This window comes from Fundulus heteroclitus, chromosome 9, assembly GCF_011125445.2.
Source record: "Fundulus heteroclitus isolate FHET01 chromosome 9, MU-UCD_Fhet_4.1, whole genome shotgun sequence".
Classification (NCBI taxonomy): Eukaryota; Metazoa; Chordata; class Actinopteri; order Cyprinodontiformes; family Fundulidae; genus Fundulus; species Fundulus heteroclitus.
Genome location: NC_046369.1, coordinates 7,983,657 through 8,008,132, shown reverse-complemented (window position 1 = coordinate 8,008,132; position 24,476 = coordinate 7,983,657). Strand labels below are relative to the sequence as shown.

The 24,476-nt window shown below is 40.5% G+C and overlaps 1 protein-coding gene across 2 annotated transcripts in view; it reads left to right on the top strand.

Moving 5' to 3' along the window:
* mllt1a (MLLT1 super elongation complex subunit a) overlaps positions 1–14,238 on the top strand; it is a 33,252-nt gene extending 19,014 nt beyond the window's left edge. The window contains exons 5-12 of one of the 2 annotated variants that reach the window (XM_012881415.3): positions 1,163–1,288; positions 4,137–4,763; positions 6,054–6,144; positions 8,063–8,174; positions 8,476–8,575; positions 9,630–9,695; positions 11,818–11,889; positions 14,073–14,238. In XM_012881415.3, the coding sequence (XP_012736869.2) occupies positions 1,163–1,288; positions 4,137–4,763; positions 6,054–6,144; positions 8,063–8,174; positions 8,476–8,575; positions 9,630–9,695; positions 11,818–11,889; positions 14,073–14,201 (1,323 nt within the window). In that variant the 3' untranslated portion in view covers positions 14,202–14,238. Of the gene's footprint in view, positions 1–1,162; positions 1,289–4,136; positions 4,764–6,053; positions 6,145–8,062; positions 8,175–8,475; positions 8,576–9,629; positions 9,705–11,817; positions 11,890–14,072 lie in introns of both variants that reach the window. The other variant, XM_012881414.3, reaches the window with a different exon arrangement.
* Positions 14,239–24,476: the final 10,238 nt, after the last annotated feature.

Genomic DNA, 24,476 nt, shown 5'->3' with positions numbered 1-24,476 from the left:
GGGAAACCGAAAGTTTTTTCAAGTTCTGAATATGTATGAAAAAAGTAGGGCTGGGCGATATGGATTAAAAAATAAATCTCCGATTTTATCATACCAAATCCGATTAATAGATTTTTTTTCTCCTTTTTGTTTCATAAAAAGAAATTAAAGAAATTATTTTAAAGCCTTGCTTTTTATGTCAAGCATTTCATCAGGGAGTTGACCTGAATTCAAAGTGCAACTAAAAACAAGCTGTGAAACATGCTTGTAAAACAAGATGGCAGCCGTGCCATTATAAACAATGAAACTATAACAAAACATTTGCTGCTAGTGGTATTACACATTAAGCTAAGAACAGGCTTCACTGCACTTGTGAACTTCAAACTAAGTTAAAATAAAAAGTAAATAAGGTTCCTTGTATTATGGTAAAAAAAAGTTTCCACTTAACAATATTTTGACAATATATTTGCCTAAACATATATTCAGCATCACATGCTGTTCTCTTCATGAAAACTCAATGAGTGTAATGGCAAAATAAAATCCAGATTTTTTGGGGGGGTTGGACGACACGTTTTCCGCGGAGCGGGGGGGGGGGGGGGGTGGGGGGTGGACGACACGTTTTCCGCGGAGCGGGGGGGGGCGACACGACACGTTTTCCGCGGACAGTCTCGCGGAGCGGGGGTATCCATGTGTTTTTTCCATGCCATTCACGCACGCGCGAAAGCGCGTCTTAACGTCACTTTTTTTTTTTTTTTTTTTTTTTTTTTTTTTTGGAATGTTGGCGTGGCGGTAGCGTGAGTTTGGCGTGGCGGCCGCCACGCCAAGATAGCGCTGCGGGAAACCCTGATAATAAGTCTTTCCATCCATGCACTTCATTCACTTTTCCCTTCAGCCGTTTGTCCACCATGCACCGGCTGCTAGAAGTTGTTTCAATGTTATGAAGGATTAACGTTTGCTCTGACTTTCTGTGGGGCAAAAAAATTTATAAAACAATCCTCTATTCTAACATATTTATTTTAATTTCACTTACTTCATTTAAGCTTTACGTCCAAACTGTAAAGGTTCAAACGAGCTGAACCTCTGCCCAATCCCAAAGGCTCCAAATTGCTGCTTCCCATTTTGAACTTGGTGGGTTTTTAGTGTCAGCGGAGAAACACTGTGACTCATGTGTATTTAATTTCAGATACTGGTGGTCCCCGAGGGGGCAGAAGCTGTGTCGAGGCCCAGTCCGGACTACCCGATGCTTCCCACCATCCCCCTCTCAGCCTTCTCAGACCCCAAAAAGACAAAGACCTCTCACGTATCAAAGGTAGGACAAAGAAAGGGGGGGAAAAAAAAAGAAATAATTGCGTTTTGGTGTTTCGTTGTTTGCCTGTATTCGCTCACATTGTCTGCCTGTATAGATGCAATAAAAACATACATTTGGTCTTGAGAGGAGGCTGACTCAAGCTGGTAATGGCTCCCAGCTGTTTTTGTGCAGCCGTGTGGAGGATTACTTTCCTCTTATCTGCGGAGAGAGGGAGCACATCAGGAGAAAACAGGAAGCTGACTCCTTTACATTTTTCAGAGATGAATCAGAACGTCTTTTATTCTCTTTCAGCACTGCAAAAATGGAACTAAAAATAATTAAAGTTTTCTTAGAATTACGGTATTTGTCCTTGATTTGAGCAGGTAAATAAGATGATCTGCCAATTGAATAAGATTTGTCCACTTAAAATAAGAACAATTCATCTCCATCATCTTATTTCAAGTGCAGGATGTCTAATTATCTTAATTTAGGGGTCAAAATACTCATTCCATTGGCAAATGATCTTATTTACCTGCTCAGATCAAGGACAAAAACACTGTTTAGGAACATTTTGCTTATTTTTAGATCCGTTTTTGCAGTGAGGAATGTATTTCTATGGTTTTTGAATATATATATATATATATATATATATATATATATATATATATATATATATATATATATATATATATATATATATATATATAAGCAAGCTGGGTGAGTTCTGGTTTAAAGTGGCGATTCTCTGCATGGCCCCTCGGGACCCACTGGCCTGCATGTTTTTGGTGTTTCCCTGCTGCTGCACAGCTGCTTTAAATGAGTGGGTGATTAACGGGCTTCTGCAGCTTGATGGCGTCCTGGGGAGGTAACGCATTCACCTGAATCAGGTGTGCTGGAGCAGAGGCACATTTAAAAAAAAAAAAAAACGTACAGGACAGTGAGCCACGAGGACCTTTATTCTGATTAGATTCTTCTTAAATCTATATTCTTTACCATGACTTGAACAGCTCCCTGCTAAGACTGGTTTAAAGCAAAAAAAAAAAAAAAAAAAAAAAACTGCTTGTCTGCTGTAGGTGTTTTTTTTTTTTTTTTCCTCCACTCTAGATACTTAATCTAGAGTAATTTAAAGGTTGTGTTATTTTGGTTAATGCTCAAATTGTTCACGTTGTCCACTTTGGCACCGTAAGTGAATTATTTAATTTCATGAGACATTGAAACCACCTAGTTAAGCAACTAAGGAGGTAATGTGTTGTTGTTGTTTTTTTTTTATCTAGATTTCTATGCAGTCTTGAAAAGCGTAGTTTTTGTTTTCTGAGACTGGAAACGTTTGATCAGATTATATAGACTCCGTCTCCTTAACTCGCTTCATCTCAGCTCTGAGAGGACCAGATGTCTGCTTGCATAGCGTGTTTCCCCTTATCAACACATTGGACTTTTGAACTTGGCCGCTGCTGTTTTCAGCCCCTCAAATTCTCTTGAAGGTCGCCCAAAAACAAATAGGCTGGACAATGTTTTTTTTATGGTTTGAGGTGTATTTCCAAACTAAGGAGGTAGGTGTGAGAACAGGAACTTTTGAAGGTTATTTATACTATTTCCTCTTGTTTAGATTGCAACACACTTTTCACACGTGTCAACTAAAAAAGCCCTCAGTTTGGTCCAGCTAAGATTCTCGCTGCAGGGTTTTGGACCGACTGAAGAGCTCACATCACTTCTCTTTTCACGTCTTTGAACTGGTTGCTTGTTTATTTTATTTTTTTGCATTTATTTTAAAATGCTTAAACTTAAACTTTCCGCATGGTCAGACCCGTCCTATGTTACTGAATTGTTAAAGACAGACTTAAGTTCTGAGGTCCTCATACCCTAGCCTCACTTTAAAAGTAGCTGAAGACATTGTTATTCAAATGGGCTTTTCTGTAAGATCTCCTTTTTATATATATATATATATATATATATATATATATATATATATATATATATATATATATATATTTTTTTTTTTTTACTTTATCATATATTTATATATTTTGTCTTTTCAATTAATTTTTTTCAATTTTTTTTTAGCCGAAGTGTCTTTCTGTTTTGGGTTCATATCAAACATAGAGCCCAGATAATCAGTGGTCTACTGAAAATGACCTCCAAGAATAATTATTTCCATCTCGACAAGATTTTATTGAAAAGGTTTATTTTGACAGAGGCTTGATGTTTTTCATTCCTTATTAACTTTTCCACCTTGCAACTAATTTGGCTTTTCCAAAACCTTTTAGCTGCATTAACCAGCAAGTGTAACCAAATAGGTTATAAACATTGAGAGCCTTAATGCATGGTTCTAATTAACATCCCCTGCAGTCCAGCCACGTCTTCTCCATATGCGTAGTTTAATAGATTTGTGATATATTGTGCAGTCATTGTCAAGATTAATGACAATTTGCATGTCCAGAATGTTGTAGAAACTGTATAAATCTAAAAATTATGCCTGGAAAAAATATGAAATTATGAAATATCTAAAAAAAAATTGCTAATCTGTCAACATTTTAGTCGTCTAAACCTAAGAGTTAAAATGTATGGACATCGGAAAGATGTTAGCTGATAATAGGACCACATTGGGATGGCTGTATATATAATCTGTATTTGTTTTTTTTGTCTTTGTCCAAACCCTGTAGAAACGTTTAAAGAAAATCTCAGCAATCCTTGAGCCTAGACGTCCAGAAATGATGGTAGATTTAAGAAATATAGAAATTTGATTTAAAAAAAAAATAAAAAATAAAAAATAAAAATTGACCACAGCAAAGTTTTTTTTAAGAGCCCCAACCTGCTTTTTTATTTGTGGCGCCGTTGAAAGATCTGCTGTTTTTTTCCCCCCTCCGCTCAGGAACCCAGCAAAGAAGGAAGTGGTGGCAGCAGCAAAGCCCCCAAACCACACAAGCTGACCAAGGAGCACCGCGAACGGTCGAGAAAAGACTCTGAGAGCAAAGGCTCGTCCAAAGGGGACGAGCGGGACGGGAGCAGCAAAAGCGGCCGCGATCCCTCCTCGTCCTTGAAGAAGCCGTCGGAGATCAAAGTGAAGGACGAAGTTAAGGTTCAGCCGAAGGCGGCCTTCAAAGAGCCCAAGCTCACCCTGAAGGAGTCGAAGATGGACGGCATGTCCCCCAAAGGAGGCGGGGCAGGTAGTGGAGGGGGAGGCGGAGGCGGCGTGGTGGAGGCCAAAGCTCCGGGGAAGCGGCCCTCCACCGTGGACTCGCCCAAACCCAGCGTCAAGAAGCAGAAGAAGGGCAGCTCCGAGGGGCCGAAGGGCCCGGCCGGCGGGGCTTTCACTGTGACTTCTCCTCGCGTCTCCTCGTCGTCTGCGGTCGGGCCGCCCTACGGCGAGAAGAAACCCTCCAAGGAGAAAGGCCGCTGGGGCAAAAGCAAAAGTGACAACCAGGAGCTGAAGGAGCTGAAGAAGCTTCCGGAGTCGGAGGAGTCCAATTCAGAGGACGAAGCGTCGTCGAAGTCAGAGGTATGATGATGAGACGGATGCTGCCGTTTTATATTCTGCTGTTACAGACTAGGGCTGAACGATTTTGGAAAATAATCTAATTGCAATTTTTTTTTTTTTTTCTTAATATTGCAATTTTATGCAATTTTTTTTCAAGTTAAATTTATCATGTGTTTTTAAATATATACAAACAACGAATCAATTTGTTTCCTCGCGGTGCAGATCAGGTGCTAAAAGAGCCACAGCATCTAAACCTGGAGCAGAAATTATTGGGTTCTGCCTATGATTTATTTCAACCAAAATTGCAATTTTGACTTTTATCTGCATTAACCACAAGCAACAAAAATGGCCTCTAAATAAAGATGTTTGTAAACAAAGATTATTTTAAACAAGAGCTTTTAATATTTCTATTGATCAGAATATTATTCAAGAGAACAGCTTTTAATTTAATTGGACATCAATCCTTGTTGAACATAAAGTGCAAAGTCCAACCAACAAGCAAGTCTATGTATTAAACCTGTACTTAATGCTGTGTATGATTATATAAAACTCTAAAACGAGTAATAGAATTAGAACATCTCACTGCTGCAACTGTCTTCCCTTCCATGTGGAGCAAACCCACTTCAAACATTTTACCAACACCTAATGGACGCATCTAATTCCCTAATTGTTACATAGCCATAAATTGCAGACCTCTGCGATTTGGAAATTGTGTTTTTTTTTTTGTTTTTTTTAAATTGCAACTATATTGAAAATGCAATTAATTGTTCAGCCCTATTACAGACGCAGTTATTTACTTCAGAACAGCTGTAAATATGTCATTTATCTGATTTATTTATTGTTAAATGGCTGAGTGAGCACACTTCATGATTTTCTTTAGTTCACTATCAGATTTTGAAATGTATTCCTTCATACAAGAAGAGCAATGATGGATGTATTTATAAACTGGTTTAAAATGCATAGTATTCTGAAAGTTTTCTTAAAAAACAAGATTTATTCTCACTTTAGAATGTTTTTAACATTTTGCATTGGAAGATGCTTTTCACAGAATTTGGGAAAAGATGCACAGGAAAAAACAAGAATGGCCTAACTTAATATTAACTTGATAAACTTAAATTTTTCTGACATCACTTTACTTTTCTGTCGTCTTTTTGGTAGAATTTTGGCTTTTTTTTTTTTTGTGCCATTTTTATTGTAACCAACACACATGAAATACATCCTACATGTTAACTCACTTTACATTTATTAGTTTTATATTGTTGTTTTTTTATTCATTTATCCTGTCATGTTTTGTCATTTCTCTTCTCACAGCAATCGGCTCGCTCCAGTCCTTCAAACTCTACTTCCAGTTCTGACTCCAGTTCAGATTCAGACTTTGAGCCGGGACAAAAACAAGGGCAAGGTGAGTTTCTGGTTGCGTGTTTTATGCTTCACCGTTGGGAGAATTTTCCACTCAACACAATTAGAAGTCTAGGATGAAACAAAAGCGCTGAAATCGGCATCATTACACAGCGCTCATGGTTTCACCGCCAAGTAAAGCCACTCCCTGTTTTTCGGAAATGTATAAAATGTGTGAATTTTAAGTGAATTGTTATAGTCTCGGCTCTTCAGAGCGAGCGGGAGAGAGGAAAAGGATTCTGGTTGTGAAAACAGAACGGTTCCATTTTCAGGAATACATGTATAACCATTGATTCTGTCTGTGATCACATTTTAAAACTAACGTGGCGTCACCCGGAACATCGGCTGCACATATTTTTATCTTATGATATAAACCATTCAAGGCACATTTAAACCCCTGAAAAAAATGGCTCTGATGGCAAAGTGTCAAACTCATTTCTATATTGGGCCATTTTGGCATCAGGAAGTCATTAAAAGGGCCGATTGTACGTGCATAGATGGTTTTTAATTTCATGATTTAATTTTAGTTCACAGGTAAAAAAAACAAATGCACAGTAACATAAAAGCAGCACCCTTAGGCCCAGTTTATACAGTTTATCTGCAAAAAAAAGTTGCTATTGGGCTGAGTTACACTTTTAAACTCATCATTCTGTATAATTTTTTTTCTCTTTCTGGACATTTGTGGGTTGTTTTAATGTGTTGTTGGAAACGTGACATCTAGTATTAGGATGCTGTTACCACACAGTTAAAAAATAAATAAATCAACATTCAGACTTAGACTTAGACAACTTTGTCATTTTGTATGCATAAAGCGCGTACAGAACAAAATTTCGTTGGCATACAGCTTGAAAAAAATCAGATAATTGCAGCAAGTTTCAGGATAAAGATGCAGCAGCGATTTATGTAAACAATTGAAATGGCTTCAGCAGTACTAGCAGTTCAACAGTCTGATGGCAACAGGGAAAAAGCTTTTGCAAAACCTGGTGGACCTGCAGCAAATGCTGCGGAACCTCTTCCCAGAAGGCAGTAGGGAGAACAGTCCATGGTGGGGGTGTGAGGGCTCTCTGGTGATGTTACGGGCTCGGGACACACAGCGCTGAGATGAAATGTCTTTTGTGGAGGGAAGAGGAGCCCCGATGATCCCTTCTGCTGTCCTCACCACTCTCCTCACGTTGTTCCAGTCGGCGGCACTGCAGCCTCCACACCACACAGAGAGACAGCTGGTCAGAATGCTCTCTATGGTGCTTCTGTAGAAGGTCGTGAGGATGGGCGGAGGCATTCACTACAGGAAGCACAGTTTTAGCCATGTTATACAATTTAAAAGGATATATGCCTCAACTTTATGGCATGATATGAATTTGTTCAGCTATTGAAGGCCGGATAAATTGCGTTGACGGGCCGGATTCGGCCCGCGGGCCTTGAGTTTGACACATGTGCTCTAATTGATGTATTTGGATGTAAACTCTGATCTGAGTGATTGGGTTTGAATGTAGCGTTAGGAAACAAAAATACTGTGTACCCCTGCTGTATAATTTCACAGAAAAGCTAAATGTCAGGAAACTGTAACCAGTAAGAAATGTTTACCCTCTGCTCTCATTGTACAGAGATTGTAACAGCAAGGAAAGCCGTTTAAAAAAAAAAAAAAATAGTCCTGTGTTTCATAAAAGGATTTTTTTGGCAACGTTTTTGTTGTTTTTGTTTTGATTCTTAATATCTGCATGCTCACAGTTTTCATTGAATGGCGACAAACTAGCATGAGTGGCGCTGGAATAAGTCGGAGAGATCAAAGCGGCTAGATTTAAACGGCATTTTCTAGAGACGTTAACCGTTTGGCTCGCCGGATCTACTAGTTTAAATCCGTTCAGATGGTTTGAGCGTTGGTAAAAACCTGCTGTATTCGTGTTTCTGTGCTCCTTTCTCAGGCCCCCTGAGATCCATGGTGGAGGAGATCCAGTCAGAAGAGTCTGACGACGACGACAGCAGCTCAGAAGAAGAAACGCCCATTAAAACCAACCCCCCCAACCGCGACTCTCGGTCAGTTTGACTTTTTCTCAACATAATTTTTTAATATCTAAGTTTTAATCCAGAATGTAAATTTTACACAGGTTACCTATCTTATTCCCAGTGCTTTTTAGTGTTTTTTCGATTCGTAAATTATAATTTAAGCCGAGCTGTTTACGCTGCTTGAGCAAGCCGATTAACTCGACCGCCTGCTGAAAGTATCCACACGTTATCGGATGCAGACGGGGCACTTGGAGGTGCCAGACAGAGCAGTAGGAGAGAGTTCCTTTAGTCTGTTTGGATGACCTCTGACCTCGACCTGTGACTCTGACAGACTCAGCCTGGACAGCGAGAGCGACAGCAGCGATGGCTCGCACCGCCCCAGTCGAGACCCTGCCCCACCCCCACAGAAACACAGCTCGTCCAACAACAAAGTGAGTCAGTCGTAGACGGACCGCTTTATTATGTTTTATTATGTTTTATTGTTTTTTTTTTAATCGCCGCCCTAACAGGGAGTTTAATAGTCGGCTTCATTTGATGCCTCTCAGCTGTTGCTGCTCACGCTTAAAACATGTTCAAATCCAAGGGTTATAAAAGTGTGCTTTATGCCTGTTTTACTGCGGTATTATGAAATGCACTGAAAAATACAATCAGGTTTACTTTAGACCAATGCCAAAGGTGTAGGTTTTTATATCGCTGTAATGTCTCATATTGCATCTTTTGGAATTGTTACAATACTAAAATTTCAAACTCTATACCAACACTAACAAAAATACTCGATGCCATTCTCTATACGGCGGCACCATTTTTGTTAGTAGCAAAAAAATTATATAAATTACAATATGAAGGTATTTTAACTTCCTTAATGGGGGATAATTCGGTGCCTGTTTAGAGAAATATTTCATTTGACTTCTTTGGTAAAACGGTGGACAGGATAACGCTATCCTTTTAATGGATGTGTGTACGTTTGATTCAGTCATACTCTTGTTTTTTTTTTTTATTATAATTCCTTATCTTTAGTGAGCTTCTATTTGCCTATAAATTTACTGTGGATACAAATACATTTTACTATTGAGGGACAAATGGAGGATAATTTTATACTGAAAGGACGCGGCACTGGTTTGTGCCACTGCTTCGTTGTTCATCAGCGACTAACGTTTTCCTGCGATTATTCGTACCGCAGTAGTTACTAATAATTAGCTAATAGCTAAATATATTAATTGTTTTTTTAATTAAAAAATAAAACTACATTATTAGATGTTGCCGTTCGAGGGGTCTACTGCTTCACCGTTGCAGATGCAGGAGCTTAGCTCTTTTATTTTCTTATTCCTCTCAAACGTCGTTGTCGTAGTGTTAGCATGTAGCATTAGCTTTTAGCATTACCTAGCATGTGAAACCTTTTGCCGTTTTTAGTTTTTCTTTTCCCCTGTCCAGCGGCCTCATAGGGAAAGTTCCACTTTCTGCTTTGCCTCCCATCCTTTGCCACAGGTGGTCCGAAAAAGTCCAGATTCCTCTTTTCGCTCGGAGAAGGTGATGAAGAAGGGGTACGACAAGGTAGGAAGGGTAAATCAAACTTTTTATGTTTAAACTCCAGCACTCGTGCTGCAAAAATAATCTTCCTTTTGACTGTTTTATCTTTGAACGCCACAGTTTCATCTGTTGACTTCTGATTGCAAGGCTGACTCGGAATCTTCTGAACCATCATACGGTTAAAAGTTGCTTTGGTTTTCTGCTCGATCGGCCAGAACTACATAAAAAACATTGTTCAAGTCAATAATAAATCAATAAGTATCTTCATTTCTGATTCTGAACACGACACATTATATTAGTCTAAGCCAGGGGTGCGGCCATATGCGGCCCCCGCACAGGGATACAAATTTATCCCTCCAGCAAATGGAGCTGATGCACTGGGAAATTTTTATGGAACGAGATTGTCATTAGAAAAATTTAGACCTACTATAATTTTTGCATTTAGTTTAATTTCTCACTAAGCTGAGTGACAAACACCCAGTGACTCCTCCACCCCCCCCCCCCCCCTCCCACCGGCACATCCGTTCAATAAACGTGTCTTAACTACAGGTTCTCATTGTTGTTGCCAGGGGAAAAAAAACTAAAATCACTTTCTAGACCAACAAAATTGAATCCAACATGTTTTTAGTTTCTCTATTAAGGCAAATGTCTGAAATCCCCATTTTTTTCTACTTCGTTTCATAAAAATACTAAATTACAAATTTATTGGTTTGCATGTAAAAAAATGAAGTAGTTGACAGTATTTTTTTTTTATTATGGCCACTGAAAAAACTTACAGATTTTGACCTGCGGTGCAAAATGTTTGGACACCACTGATCTAACCCTAAAAGGAGAATAAGAAAAATCTGGAGGACCTGTGTAGTCTCAGCTAAACTTAAGCATATTGGCACTCCCCCGTCCGCATGAACACGAACATGGTCATAATGTTCATAATTAAGAGAAAATCTGCATCCACACGAGAGGATGCAGCACGGTTGAACACGGTCCAGTGGTATGCCAGGCCAGTAGGTGGCGCTGTGACTCCGCTACACAAACATGCAAAAAAAAAAAAGACAAGAACAGCGGGCATGCATAGACAAATAATGTGACGTAAACACAGCTACATTGCGGGGGGATCAGACACAAACGTCTTTGCATGTTCAGGGCGATCTTAGAGCGGGCTCCATGAAAAGAGTCTGAAGACGCTACTAAAAACCGTAGTATAGCCAATGTTTCCCTGAGCATAACACCGAACAGCGCCATGTTTTCTGGTGATAGTGACGCGCTTGTCGGTCACAGAAAGAGATGGAGCTACAACGTCTCCGTTTGAGAAAAGATGCAGCTCGCATGTACGCACGGAACTGCGAAACACCCGTTTGGAAAGATTTTCCACTCGGGGACCATGTTTAAAAGACAAAAAAAGATCGCTTAAGTTTTATCAAAACGGGCTTAGCGGCAAAATACCTTTATGGATACACCTAATCTCCTCTCTAAGAAAGTGCAAGAACATTCAGTGTCATTTAGCAACGCCTCCCCTAAGATTTAAGGAGCAGAAGCTACTTAAAAAAAAAGTCAGAATACCTCATTACTCTTACAGTTTGTGCCTGTGTTTTGGACGTAACTGCAATATTAATATCAATGCATTCCTACTTTCTTTCATGCTGGTCAACACTGCAAAAAGGGAACTAAAAGTAAGTACAATTTTCTTGAAATGAGTGTATTTTTCCTTGATTTGAACAGCTAAATAAGACTATTTGCCAATGGGATGAGTATTTTTACCCCTAAAATAAGATAATTAGACATCCTGCACTTGAAATAAGATGATGTTATGATGATGATGATGTTCCTATTTTAAGTGCGAAAATCTCAATCATTGGCAAATAGTCTTATTTACCTGCTCAAATCAAGGAAAAATACACAAATTTCAAGAAAATTTTACTCACTTTGAGTTTCCTTTTTGCAGTGAACATAGCTACAAAGGGCAACTAAATGGAAATAATCATCGGTTGTTAATATCGGCCCAGTTTTCTTCATCCCACGCTGATGCCGATATATCGTGCATCCCTAAAAGAGAGTCTCAGAGAATCGTTCTTCCAAACTAACACTTCTTTCTGTGAGTTTTTCTGTCATTTGCTGACCTCTCCTGTTTCCCTCATGAATGCTGCAGGCCTACACGGAGGAACTGGTGGACCTGCACCGCCGACTTATGGCATTAAGGGAGCGTAATGTACTGCAACAGGTGTGTGCGCGCCGGCCTTACTCTGCAACTTTTATCACCATTACATGAAAACATTTCAGCGTCTGTGTCAGAGCCACACACTTAAATGTATTTTGTGATTTCATGAGGCAGACCAACACAAAGCAGTGAATTATTGGCACATAAAAGATTAGGAATACATGTTTGTCTGTTTTTACAGATCAACCCTCTTTGTTCAGATATGCCTAAAGAAAATCAGTGGGAACAAGCTGCCAAGCGTTGAAAATCCCTCATCTGAAAAGGGATTTGTTATGGGATGACTGCAAACCTCCCAATATATTGCTGTCCATCTTAAGAAGAGCAATAATTAGAGAAGAAGCCCTCTGGAGGAGCAGAGCTCCACTGGCAACCGTTAGTTGCGTACGCTACAAATCTTCCCTTTTATGGAAGAGTAGCAAGAGGAGAGGCTTTGCATAATAAAAGCATGTTTGCTGTAAAACTCACATTGATCTCTAATCTGAACACACTGTTTCTGTGGGGAACGTGGCGGTGGTGGCATCATGCTGTGGGGATCATTTCAGCATGGAAAGCGAAACTGGTCAGAGCCACAGGAACACGGATGGAGCTAAATGCAGACCAGTAATGGGTGAAAACCTTTTAGAGGCTGCAAAAGAGCTGAGCACGGAGCATAGGTTCACCTTCCAGCAGGGCAACACCAAACATACAGCCAGAGCTACAAGAGAGTGGGTTAGATCAAATCTTATTCATGTGAATCGCACTCTTTACCACCAAGGATTCAAATACATTGAAACTTAGTTTTTTACCCGGATAAAAGGAATCCTGGGTAATTTCTCTGCATTGTTTCCTCTGTTCTGAAAGGCTGCAGAACATTAAGTTAATCAGGTTAGTGATGCATGGGGGAAAGTGTGAAGAAAACCGCAATACACCTCCAGTCCAGCGGGTGGCGGTAATGAGAAACCAAAGGTCAAACAAGTAAAGCCCGTGTCCTTCCATTTGTTCACAAATCAAGATGGTGGACACACACACCTGGCTTTTGTCCCCTTCCTTTGGGCCGTTCTTGATCACAGAACAAACTACGCCTAAAAGTGAATCTCGTATAAAGTAGAAAAGAATGCATAGATCTTAAGTATGGCAGGTGATCAGAAGTCAACACAAGAAAGGGGTCCCACTCACTGAGCTATATAATACACTGGAGTACTAATCGCCCGCTGTTAGAACGAGTCGCTTTGAAGCCACCAGCCACCATATTAGTACTCCCTATTATCCTCCAGTAACTAGAGAATATGTGCGCTACAACATCGAATAATGAGGATTTTCGCATGTTCAGGGGGGGCTTAAAACTTTTAAAACGTCAAATGCCATGTACTTTTATGTTATGTTCTAAAACTATCAAGTACTGAGAAAGTCATGTGCTGAAATATTTTGCATTTTATTTATATATATATATATATATATATATATATATATATATATATATATATATATATATATATATATATATATATATATATATAAATAATATGAATAACGTGTAAAATATTTCAGCACATAATTTCCTAGTAGTTGATAGTGTTAGTACATCCACTGACTGTAGAATTACCTGTGAAACGTTTTCACACGGCCAGAAAACTGCTTGTTGTTGCAACCAAATCATATGGGATTCTGTGAGAGTAGGGAGTAGCAAGATGGCGGCCAGTGACTTCAGTTTTTTGGCAAAATCAGCACTCCAGTGTATTATATAGCTCAGTGGTCCCACTAGTCGTCTTTAATCCAGGAAAGTGTGGACCTGGGGAAATTGGACATACTTAAAATTAAAAGGGGCTATAAGTCCAGACCTAAATCAAACTGGGAATCTGTGGCATGGGTTGAACATGTCTGATCAGAAGATGACTGATCCGGAGCAGTTTCCCCAAAAAAGAATAAAAATAATAATAATGGACAAATGTTTAAGTACATGGGCAAACTCCAAAAGACTCGTAGAGTATTGTCTCAGGGAAGCTGAATACAAATTAATGAACCACTAATTTCTGTTGTAAAAAAACAAACATATTTTTTTCCTTCCACTTCACAATTACGCCCTCCTTTGTGTTGGTCTGTCGCCTTTGAATCCCGATTAAAATACCACAAAAAGAATACGACAACCTTGAACACCTTAGCAAACCTGCTGTACTTTGGTTTGCTAGTAACCGTCTTTTGTTCTCCAGATCGTCAACCTGATCGAGGAGACCGGCCACTTCAACGTGACAAACACCACCTTTGACTTTGACCTCTTTTCACTGGACGAGTCCACCGTCCGCAAACTACAGAGCTACCTGGAGGCGACGGCCACGTGACAGGAAGCAGGGGGGGGGGAGGAGGAGGCCGGCGCGTGGAGGTAGCCTCGCCATTACGCCTGCTCTTTGCGGAAGGAGAGCCGAGCAGAGGCGTCTGTCGCAGCCTTCTCACGAGCCTGACTGAAGCATCGAACAACCACACCACGAAACAGAAACACAGGAACAGTTGCAAGCACACAACTGGGGAGGAAGCAGCAGCAGCAGGAGGAGGAAGAGGAGGAGGAGGAGGAGGGGGAGGTGGTGTGTGAGGAAAACACCGGAGCGTCTGACCTCCGTCTGGTCAGGATTTTCACTACACACACTTCGAATCTGTGCCGAGCTGTGGAATTCGCCCCCCCCCCCCCCCTTCCCCCCAATGCCCCGCCCCTTTTTCCTTAGCCCTCCTGCACTTACACTGCTCCCGCCTTTGCAAACCTAATGCTTCCCCTCCTCCTCCTCTTCATCCTCTTCTTCTTCTTCTTCTCCTCATGCACACTCCTAACTTAGCCGAACAACACTCCACCCCCCCCCCCCCCCCAGTCGTCAGCTGGAGCTCGTTTCTCTTCAAACACACTCCTGAGTTGCGTGTGAACGCCGTTTTGTGGGTCCGTGTCAGACTTCTGAGGTTTAGGAGGACTCGCTGTCTTTGTGGTCGCCGACTTCTCTTTGTTTATGAAACTTGAGCACAAACAGCCGGTTGCTTTTCTCCCGCCAATAACTCGCCAACAAGCACACTTTGCCCTACTAACCCCCCCCCTCCCAGTTTATGAGCACTGAAAATGCTTTTAAAACACAATTCAGCTTACTTTTAAACGATGGCAAAAACAAACGATGTGCATCACCTTTATAAGCTTCTCATTTGTTAAGATTTTAAAGTTAAAAACAACCCTTTTTTTTTTTTTTTTTTCTTTTGTTATATATCCCTTTTGCTACAGAGCTAATAGATGGTTGTCTTGTACGCCTTTAGCTGTTTATGGCTACAGAAAAGGCTACAGGATGATAAAAGAATGTAGCACAGTTTTTGCTCATCTGGTTTTAATTTGAAAAATGCTACTTCATGTTTATAAACATGCGATATTAAGGCCACTTTTGGACTATTTAAACGTAACCGAGTGCTGCACCGAAGAAAAAGGCTATCTGATCGTAACACTGACACCTAGGCTATTTTTTGCAACATATTTAAATTCAGCTCGAGTTTAATCAGATAATCTTTCATCCTTTGTCATTTATTAATTCTAAAAAATGAATTTATAAGAGGTATATATGCTGTTATTGCTTTGTGTTGTAGCTCCAGCTTTCTTTAAAGCCTTCTGTCCTTTCTTTGGACCTTGGCTGCTTCTTACAATAGTTTTTCCACCAAGTACCCAAACATTTGCACCGGTTAAAGGTTTATTTGTTAAAAGCGAAGCTGACACATCTATTATTCGGGTATAAATCGTAATTTATTTAGGAAGTCGCAGCATTTCCGGTCTATAAACAGATCCACCTGCAGTGGATACCTTTTTTGAGTTAAATAAAAATCTGGTAACGGCGAGGGACGGATAGTTGTGGACATCCGTCATTTTCTGTTGAATTAAAACAGAACCTGCTGGATATTATTCCTTTTCTATCTGTTTTTGTCCTTAGAATAAAAGAAAATGTTGGAATCTATTTTAAACTGACCTGATCAGGGCATCTCCAGTGTTGTCCTTATCCAACAGTCCAAAAAACTAATGAATTGGATCTTAAGGCGCTTTGTTAGAAGTAGTCAAAGTGTTTGTTGGAGATCAGTAGGCTCCGTTTTTTTTATTTTATTTTCCCTTAATTGGCTCTAACTGATGAGCAGTCAAAAACTAATAAATCAGCTTTTGCTTTAAAACCAACAAAGATCTTTCAGGTTTTGGTGTTTGTCCCCTTGACCCACTTTATTAGTGTTTAAGCATCCTGCAGAAATGCTGCTGAAGACCATTTTTTAAAAGGGTTTAAAAAAAAGTCAGAGTCCAAGTTATAAAGAATTGATGTTGATTTAAAAGTTTAAAAGCTGTGTCATAATGAGCTGTTCTGTGTTTTCAGTGCTTATAAACGCTGCATGGAGGGCTTGTGGTTGAGAAGGACCCCGCCGCTCTGGTCCTCCTGCTGTCTACATTTGAAAACATGTTTTGTTGAGTTGCTCTGCTTTCCTACTGAAAGCCGAGCCTTGACCTCCCCACAGACAGACCACCCCCCCTCCCAAAAAAAAAAAAAAATCCCCTAAAGGTCTCCCACTTTCCTTCCCCCCCCTTATTCCCTCCGTTTTGCGTGTATGAAAGGGCTGAAAGTGGAGGATCGCTCCTGAATTTGCCTTCTAGGTGGGGTTGGGTCGAGGTTGGGGGGGTGTTTTAAAGTAGCCATACTCATTTTCCCCAAAAACAAAGAGGAGAAGTAAGGGGTGGGGGGGGGGCATGCTTTTTTACATTTTATTTTTCTACAAGTGCATTTTGTGTATTTATTCCCAAGATAACCTGTGAGCTCTGAATGTATATTACTTTTTTACGGCTTGCAACAGCCCCACTCCAGTGCCTTTTCCTGCAGTGCTCAGCACTAAGCGGGGGGTGTCTTTGCTCACACAGATTGAAAACCACCCTCCCCTTTACAATAACCCCCCTTCTGGGGGAAACGAGTGTTAATTGGGATGCCTGAATATCCAGTATTGTCTTAATGGTTTCCATCCCAGCGTCTTCTTTGCTGTGGGCTGTGCTCCTTTTTTTTTTTTTTTTATCAAGGATATCTCTGTTAGTCCGACCTGATAATTGTTAGTGTTGTTTTGTTTTTGTGTATGGTGGTCATCTTTTCTTTTTCTTTTTTTCTGTTCTGGGGTTAGGTTTGTAAAAAGAAGACATCTGAATACTGTGGTAGTTTCTCACTTTAATTAGCTCTAGTTCAAGCTTCTTCTTCTTCTTCTTCTTCTTTTATTTTGCGCTGTGTGTTTTTGTGAGTGTTTGTCGTCGTCGTCGTCGATGAGAAGGGTCTGGGCTCCTTCTTCAGCTATTTGAACGTTGTACGGTGGAGCGCTCGACTCCAGGACGCCGGGCACTTAAAAGGCAACAATAATGGGCCTGAAAGCAGAAGAAAGAAGCAAAGAAAAACACTTTTCTCTCTCCCCCCCACCCTCCCCCCTCCCTGTGCGCTCCCTTAATTCTGGAAACGTCTCACTGAGGCAAAGATGGCCGGTTTGGTGGGTCAGACGGACAAGTTGGAGAAGCAGTCTCACAAAAACGGGCTCGACTAGACCGACGTCTTAGTCGATGCACAAATCAAACCTTCGTCGGGCCAATTAGTGATTTGCAGAAGTTTACACCCCCCTTTGAGCTTTTTCTCTTATCACAGCTGCAGACTTCAGTGTTTTGTTGGGATTTTAACCACCAACAGAACTAGTGTGTGATATTAAAGTGCAGGAAAAATGACATTCATACCCTTTCCTCTTCGATAATCAGCCCCCAGCTCAGTTTGTGAGCATCAGTTTTCAGGTCTTAACACAGATTCTCAGTCGGCTTTGAGTCGGCGTCGTCCTGACACGTTAACACTCTGATCTAAACCGTAGATCCGGTTGTTTTAGAGCCGTTTTCCTGCTCGGTCCCAGTCTCAAGTAGCTTCTAGCAGGTTTTCCTCCCCCCCATGTAGCCTCCATCCATCTTCCCAGTAACTCATCAGCTTCTCTGTCTCTGCTGGAGGGAAGCATCCCTCAGCATGATGCCGCCACTGCCGTGTGTGGCCATAAGGGAGGGTCTATCCAGGATGATGGGCAGCGCTACGTCTTAAGTCTTCCATAAAGCCTAGATTTGTAGAGTCTCTCCTGAACTGGTTGTCCCACCTGAGCCGTGGACGTCTCTTCCCGTCTCTGTGTGGCTCTGGGCTCCTCGTCCCGCCCTGTCGGTGTAGACGGACGGCCATGCCTCGCTACGTTTGCAGCCGTCTCACCACCCAAGGCTGCTTTAGTCTTCTCATCTTCCCCCTGACCCGTCTGCTGCGTTTCATGGTCTTCCTGATGTCGTTTGCTCACATTCTTTACCGCAACCTCTGAAGCCTTCAGAGAAGCAGCTGGAGTTATACTCGGATTAAATGACACGGTGGAGGACTTTTTGTTTGGTTGCACTGGGTTTTGTTTTATGGGTGTCAGACTATCGGTAATTGTGTTTATTTCCCCATTTAAACGCATTAGATGCGTCAAAGGTTATATTGCCTGTGCTGTGACAAAGGGTGAAAAAGCTCAAAGGGGTGTGAATTCTTGCAACACGACCGTAAAGCGCCACGAAACACAAAGCAACGTTTCCGTTTCCTCGTACCTGATTGGATATGAGGACAGAGAAATTAACAGGGTTCCTACACAGTTTTAAATTAGCTTTTCACTTTTTCTTCTTTCCTTCCCCCCACCACCACTTCTGGGTAAAGGCAGTTAAAAACATTTTTTCTCCCTTATTCTAAAAGTTGGATTTCTAAAAGTGCGTTTTATTAACTATCGTACGACATCTGTTCCAAGGAGAAAGGCTTTGTGTTAAATTTTAAATTGTAACACAATAATTCCGTATTAGGGATGCATGATTTTAATAACGCCGTTATGACCGATGACCAATATTTACCGTCATTATATACATTTCCCTCCTGTTTCAACACCGTGGTTGAATGACCAGACGGCTGACATCGCTTTTTGTTTCAGATACAAACACCCCACAATTCTTTAAAGCGTCGCTGTCACATGACCAAACAAATGCCACATGATCAACCCCATTTTTTTTTTTCACGCCGCTTTGCTGATTTACGTTAAACCTCCCTTACATGATATCGGCAGATTTGTCTAAGGTCAAAAAAAAAATATAAGGATTGCTCAACACAGTCGTTAATTAATTTAATTAATGACTGTGTTGAGCAATCTTTTAACCCATTACTAAACTACTACGGTGTATTTTCGGTTTGCATAACTAAAATATTGGGGTGACTTAGCAGTTGCTGGTCCAAATCTTGCCACACATGCCACCAACTACCTTGAAACACACAAACGTCGTCGACCAGATGAAAATAAACGTTAATATCGGCCCAGTTTTTCTTATCGGACCGTTTTATTTATTTATTTTTATCGTGCATCCCTAATATTCATCTAAAAAGGCGTTGCTAGCATTCGATCCTGGTCCAGACGAGACTCATCTTGAAGTCCGTTTGGGTTTATAGACGCTTGCAATTCAACTTTAAACAGTTTGTCGGGTTTCTTTCTTCTCCTTGGAGGATAGAAGGATATAAAACCGCTTGTTGAATACGAACACGTTTCATTTTACAATGGAAATTTCCTTTGACTCCTGATTTACCGTCCCGTTTCCACCGTGTGATGTGAGATTGGCCCAAACCGGTTCCCAGAAATCCAGGTGACCAAACGCCAACGCCGCGCTAGTTTATAATGCTGGGAGACGTCGTCGCCGTTTTTCTGAACCTGTCATTAACTCGTAACCCAGGCAGGAAAACCCTCCTGATTAAATGTAGGAACAATGAGCAATAAGTGAGACTTGTTTCTTCAGACAGTACTGTAGACACGCCTTTAAAAGCAAACCGTAGACGTTTCTCCCCTCCTCTGGTGGAGTCTCCTCTATAACCCTCTCTAAGCTGTTTCACACTTTGTTTATTATAAGAGGATTTTGTTTTATATATATATATATATTTACTGTTTGTCTTTTTAGATTTAACCTGCTTATCTTTGTTGCACTGATGATTTTTTTTTTCCCCCCGCAGTCCAATCATGTTTCTGCTCTCCATCGGTTTGGGTGAGACCGGTTTCTGAGCCTCTTGGTTTAGGCCCCTCGGTGTGTTTTGGTCCCCTCTAGTTTAGGAAAACACGCACCGGCCCACTGTGGGACAGTCCATCTGTGACAGATCCTCTCCCTCGTCTCCTCAACCTTCCTGCCCACTGTGTTTTTTTTTATTTTATTTTATTTTATTTTATTCTGACGCTTCGATAGCTTTAAAACTTCCCCCTCTCTTCCTCTGCTTCCCGCCCGGCTTTGTGACGCGCTCCCTTTTCACCTTAAAATCCCGTCTCGGACTAAAAAAAACAACAACGAGAAGACCTGGATCCACGCGGCCTTACTCACCGTGCCGGTTGCCTCCCTCCTGCCATCCCCCCCAGCACACCCCCCCCCTGCAGCGGCTCCATTTCCTGGGGGTGCGCCTCCGTCAACAGACCTCCAGGCCGCGATCACTGAGAACAAGCCTTGAAAACTGACATAGGAGAGCGACTTCCTCGTTTCTGTGCTCCAATCTGAGAACTTCTTGGTCCTCGTTCATGAACTCTGATCCTTGACCAGGAGCTCATTCAGAGGGGGGGAGTCACGATAGGAAGCCCCCGGTCTACCCCCCCCTCCCCAGTTTTATTTATGGACCTCTGCACTTTTGGCTGTGATGACTTCAGTACTTAAGTAGTTACCGAAACTGTATTTTTAAGGATTTTATACAATATTTACATGCAATACAAAAATAATTTGATTCCTTTTTTTTTTTTTCTTTGCCAATCTTGTTCTTATTTAAAAAAAATATTTTTTTTATTTGGCCATGTGATGTCATGATTTACAAACAAACATGGCCGCCGAGTCTATTTTGAGGGGGAAAATGGTCCCAGTGTGATTTTTATTTTTTTTATTTTTGTGTGTTTTGAATAAATCTGATGACAGCTGAACACCAAGAAGTGAGGGGTAGGATAAGCTTGAAGGGTTTTTTGTTTTTTTGTTTTTTTTTCTCGTCACCCTGTGCTTTGATTACGAACGATGTTGGGGCCGGGAGAAGACTCGATGACCTGCGGTTAAACACAAACACACTGGTTTTACCGTCTGTAGGGAACATGATCTAATTGCTTTGATTTAACACCAGAAATCAACCAGCAATCCCAACGGCTGCTGAGATATTTTCTTAAAGTCTGAGCAACTCGCCAAAGCCGGATGGTTCTGTTGATTGGGTGAAATACTTGTTTCCTCTTAGCATCAAAGCTAAGGGCTTCCACCATTTTCGTACAGGCTCGCCAGCAAACTGCATATTTTGATGAAATTTATTTGAGTTTATTAAAAATCAGACTGGTAGGGGAAAGATTTGATGCAGAAATAATCTCACATCTTCATTTTCTGTTGAATTCAGCAACAAACCTGCAACACGTGTTTTTCTTTTTTTGTCAAAAATTCCCCCAGGTGGGTCAGACCTAAAAAAATAAATCTGCTGATCAGTGAATCTGATTATAATAGGCTTTTAATTAAGTAGTAGTTATTCTTGTTCGGCTTAATATTATAGCCTTTTTTTAATTGTGCTGCTATTAGATCAACACAATTACAATAAATTAGAATTAGCTGTATTGTTGTGTAGCCAGCTGTAACATATAAGAGAAAAAGCTACAGATGCACCAATCATGCTTTTCCTGGCCGATACCGTTTTTCTTTTTGATTTATTTTTCCTTTCAGTTTTAACAGTGTTGATTCTGTTTTTGAATAATTTAAATGTTTTATTCTATAAAACTATGAAAGGAGGGAAAAACTTAAATAAGTAATGTGTCCTCATGTCTGTAATGAAAGATAAAAGCAGGAAAGATGGTAAAAAAAAATATGTTAAACCCTCGTCTTGCATTGTAAAGAGAAATTAGTCAAAAATCCGTATCTGCATCTTAATTTAAATAGGGAATAGTCTAAATTTGCTTTTCTGGTTGAAAAACATTTATTTTAAAGTAAAATCATGTCAGTTCTTTGCGATAGTTTTTAATCCAACGCAAAATACTTTTAGCTAGCTAGCATCTAGCATTTTATTTTTTTTAACTAAACTCAAGACAAGTTCATCAGTCTATGCTGTTGGCTGGTTAGTTTCTAAACCGAAAATGTGTTTTCTTAGTTTCGATTCATTTAATGAACCGAAATAAAAGAAAAATCTGAATCTTCTGAGTTTAACCCGCGGATCATCGATCGGAGCCAATCAAGGGAAAGTCGTCGTGTCTGTGCTCTCCGCTGATTGGTTGGTTTGCCTCTACTTCAGAAGAGGCGCCATTTTTGTTTCTACATAACAAATGTCTGCATTTATCACAGCAGGAAAACCTTAAAAAAACAAAACAACTTACTGAATCATGTGACGTTTTTTTTTTTCTTCTTTTTTTTCTAGCTGCAGGAAATCTTCCCAAACCGAAACATTCACCTTTGTTTTTAAGCACGTCTGGCATGTCGGCAAAAGGTCTTTTAAGTCGTAGGAACGATCCGAAAATGTTTTACCATTTCAAAGATGTAAGTTCTGTTTTTAATATTTTGATACTGATAACCGGGCCATGCTTAGTACAAGTAACTGGACAAGAGGGGGAGGAAACAAGAAGTCTACACTTTGATTCCTGTAAAATGATTAATGGAAAAAAAAAGCTAATTTACTGTATCACATCTGGTATAGTTGTTTTTGGGTTTTTTGTCTGAATCATAGCAGTCCGTACACTAGGTTTAATCATCGCTTGATTTTATTATTTTATTTAATTTTTTAATTTTTTTTTTTTGCATTATAGAAGAAATGCGTTCCAGATGGCAGAGTTGCAAAGTGAAGGTAGCTGCCACATACTCTCAAATTCAGTGCATTTTGTGCCTTGGTGACTTTTTAAAATAACCAGAAAATGTTTCCGTTCTGTCCCTCGTAAGCTGAGGATCATGGGTAATGTAGTGTAGAAACCCTAACGTTGAAGTTGGACACAGACGGAGCCTTTACTTTGTAACTCTGTGAGGTCTGGGGCTCTTCAGCTCAGACTATATTATATGTAATATGTGTTGCTGAGCTGCAGAGGTGGGTTATCTACTGTGTGGATCTTTAGCAGATGGAGAGAAGAAGATCAAACGTGTGCAGGAGCGGGCGTGGGAGGGGGCCCATGTGCAGACCGGGTGTTTCCTGTGTCATTCGTGTCATAATGTGTCTGTGACTGAGGGGACAGGGTTGCCTGTATATTTATAAAGGTTTGATTTGTTTTCTAACTGTGGGGGGTTGGGTTGGGGAGGGGGGGTTCTGAAAAAAAAAAAGTTCCACGTTTTGAGTTCAAAGCGACGACGAGCAGAACAAATGAACTGGACGGCAAAAAGAACAATTTGGTATTTTTGAAACAAAACACAACTTGGCATTGCGATGCCACCATGTGGCCATATGATGCAAGTTCTTAACGAGGATGAAACCTTATTTTAATGTTATTTTTTATTTTGAAATCATATTATTAATAAAGTCATTAAGAACTGTTGTCCCTCTGTGTGTGTGAGAAGTCACTGACCGCTGTGTGAACCCCCCCCCCCCTGGGTTCATGTAAGGTTCATAGGAAGTTCATGTTGTGGTCAGCGAGGGCTGCTCAGGGTTAAAAGGACAAGCAGCGGGTCGCCTCATAATGTCGAGTGTTGGTGGTGGAGGGGACTGATCAATAAAGCTGCTTCAGACTCAGACAGCAGGGCTCATTATGTGCAACTAACCCACTGGAAAAGAATGCAGTGAAAGGAAAAAGTCAAATCCATCTCATCTGCTCCAGTGTCCACCTTATAGAAGCTGAAGCAGACGTCAAGAGGCTTTAATCCAGGTTACCGCCGCTTTAAGTTGCTATGCAGAGTTTCTACTTCCTGATGTGTTAAACTGTGAAGCCTCCAGGAAACATGTTAGTTTGTCCAGAACGTCGTGCCCCTCTTAAAGGTTTTAGTACTCCTTCAGTTTCAGGAACAGTTTGTTTTGTGGCATATCTAGAAACAAACTCTTTTATTATTATTATTATTATTATTTATTGTCACTAGTGCTTCCAAGAAAGTGTTTTCTTTTTTCTTTTTCTTTTTTTAGGTATGAAAAAAAGCTTCCCCAAACTTAAAAATATAAATACAAAAATTATTTTACAGGATTACTGTTCAACCAAATTGTCTCCTAAACATCCACCCACACCAGCTTCTTTCTGCTTCTCTATGCTCAGGATGTCTAGATTGCTCTAGGATCATCTGCAAAGTTTGGGCCCAGGTGATTTTTTTTTTTTTTTTTTTAGTTTAGTTTTAAAGTAGAAAAACTTTGCTCACACCCAGCAGTGCTCACTGCCAAAAACAATTTGCAATCTTGCACGGGAGAAAAATCTGGACAGTCATAGACTCTGTCCACCCGGATGGATGCATGTTGTCATTTGCTTTTTTTTTTTTTCTTCTAGAAGTCTTGTTGCATGGTACATCTTAGTTTTTCACATTTTGTAAGCCTCTAAAAACACAGATTCCTCCTCTAAAAAGCCGTAGTTTGCAGGGTTCAATGCTTGTTTTATCCCTCCTTCTCTTACAGCTGGAGTCTGACAAG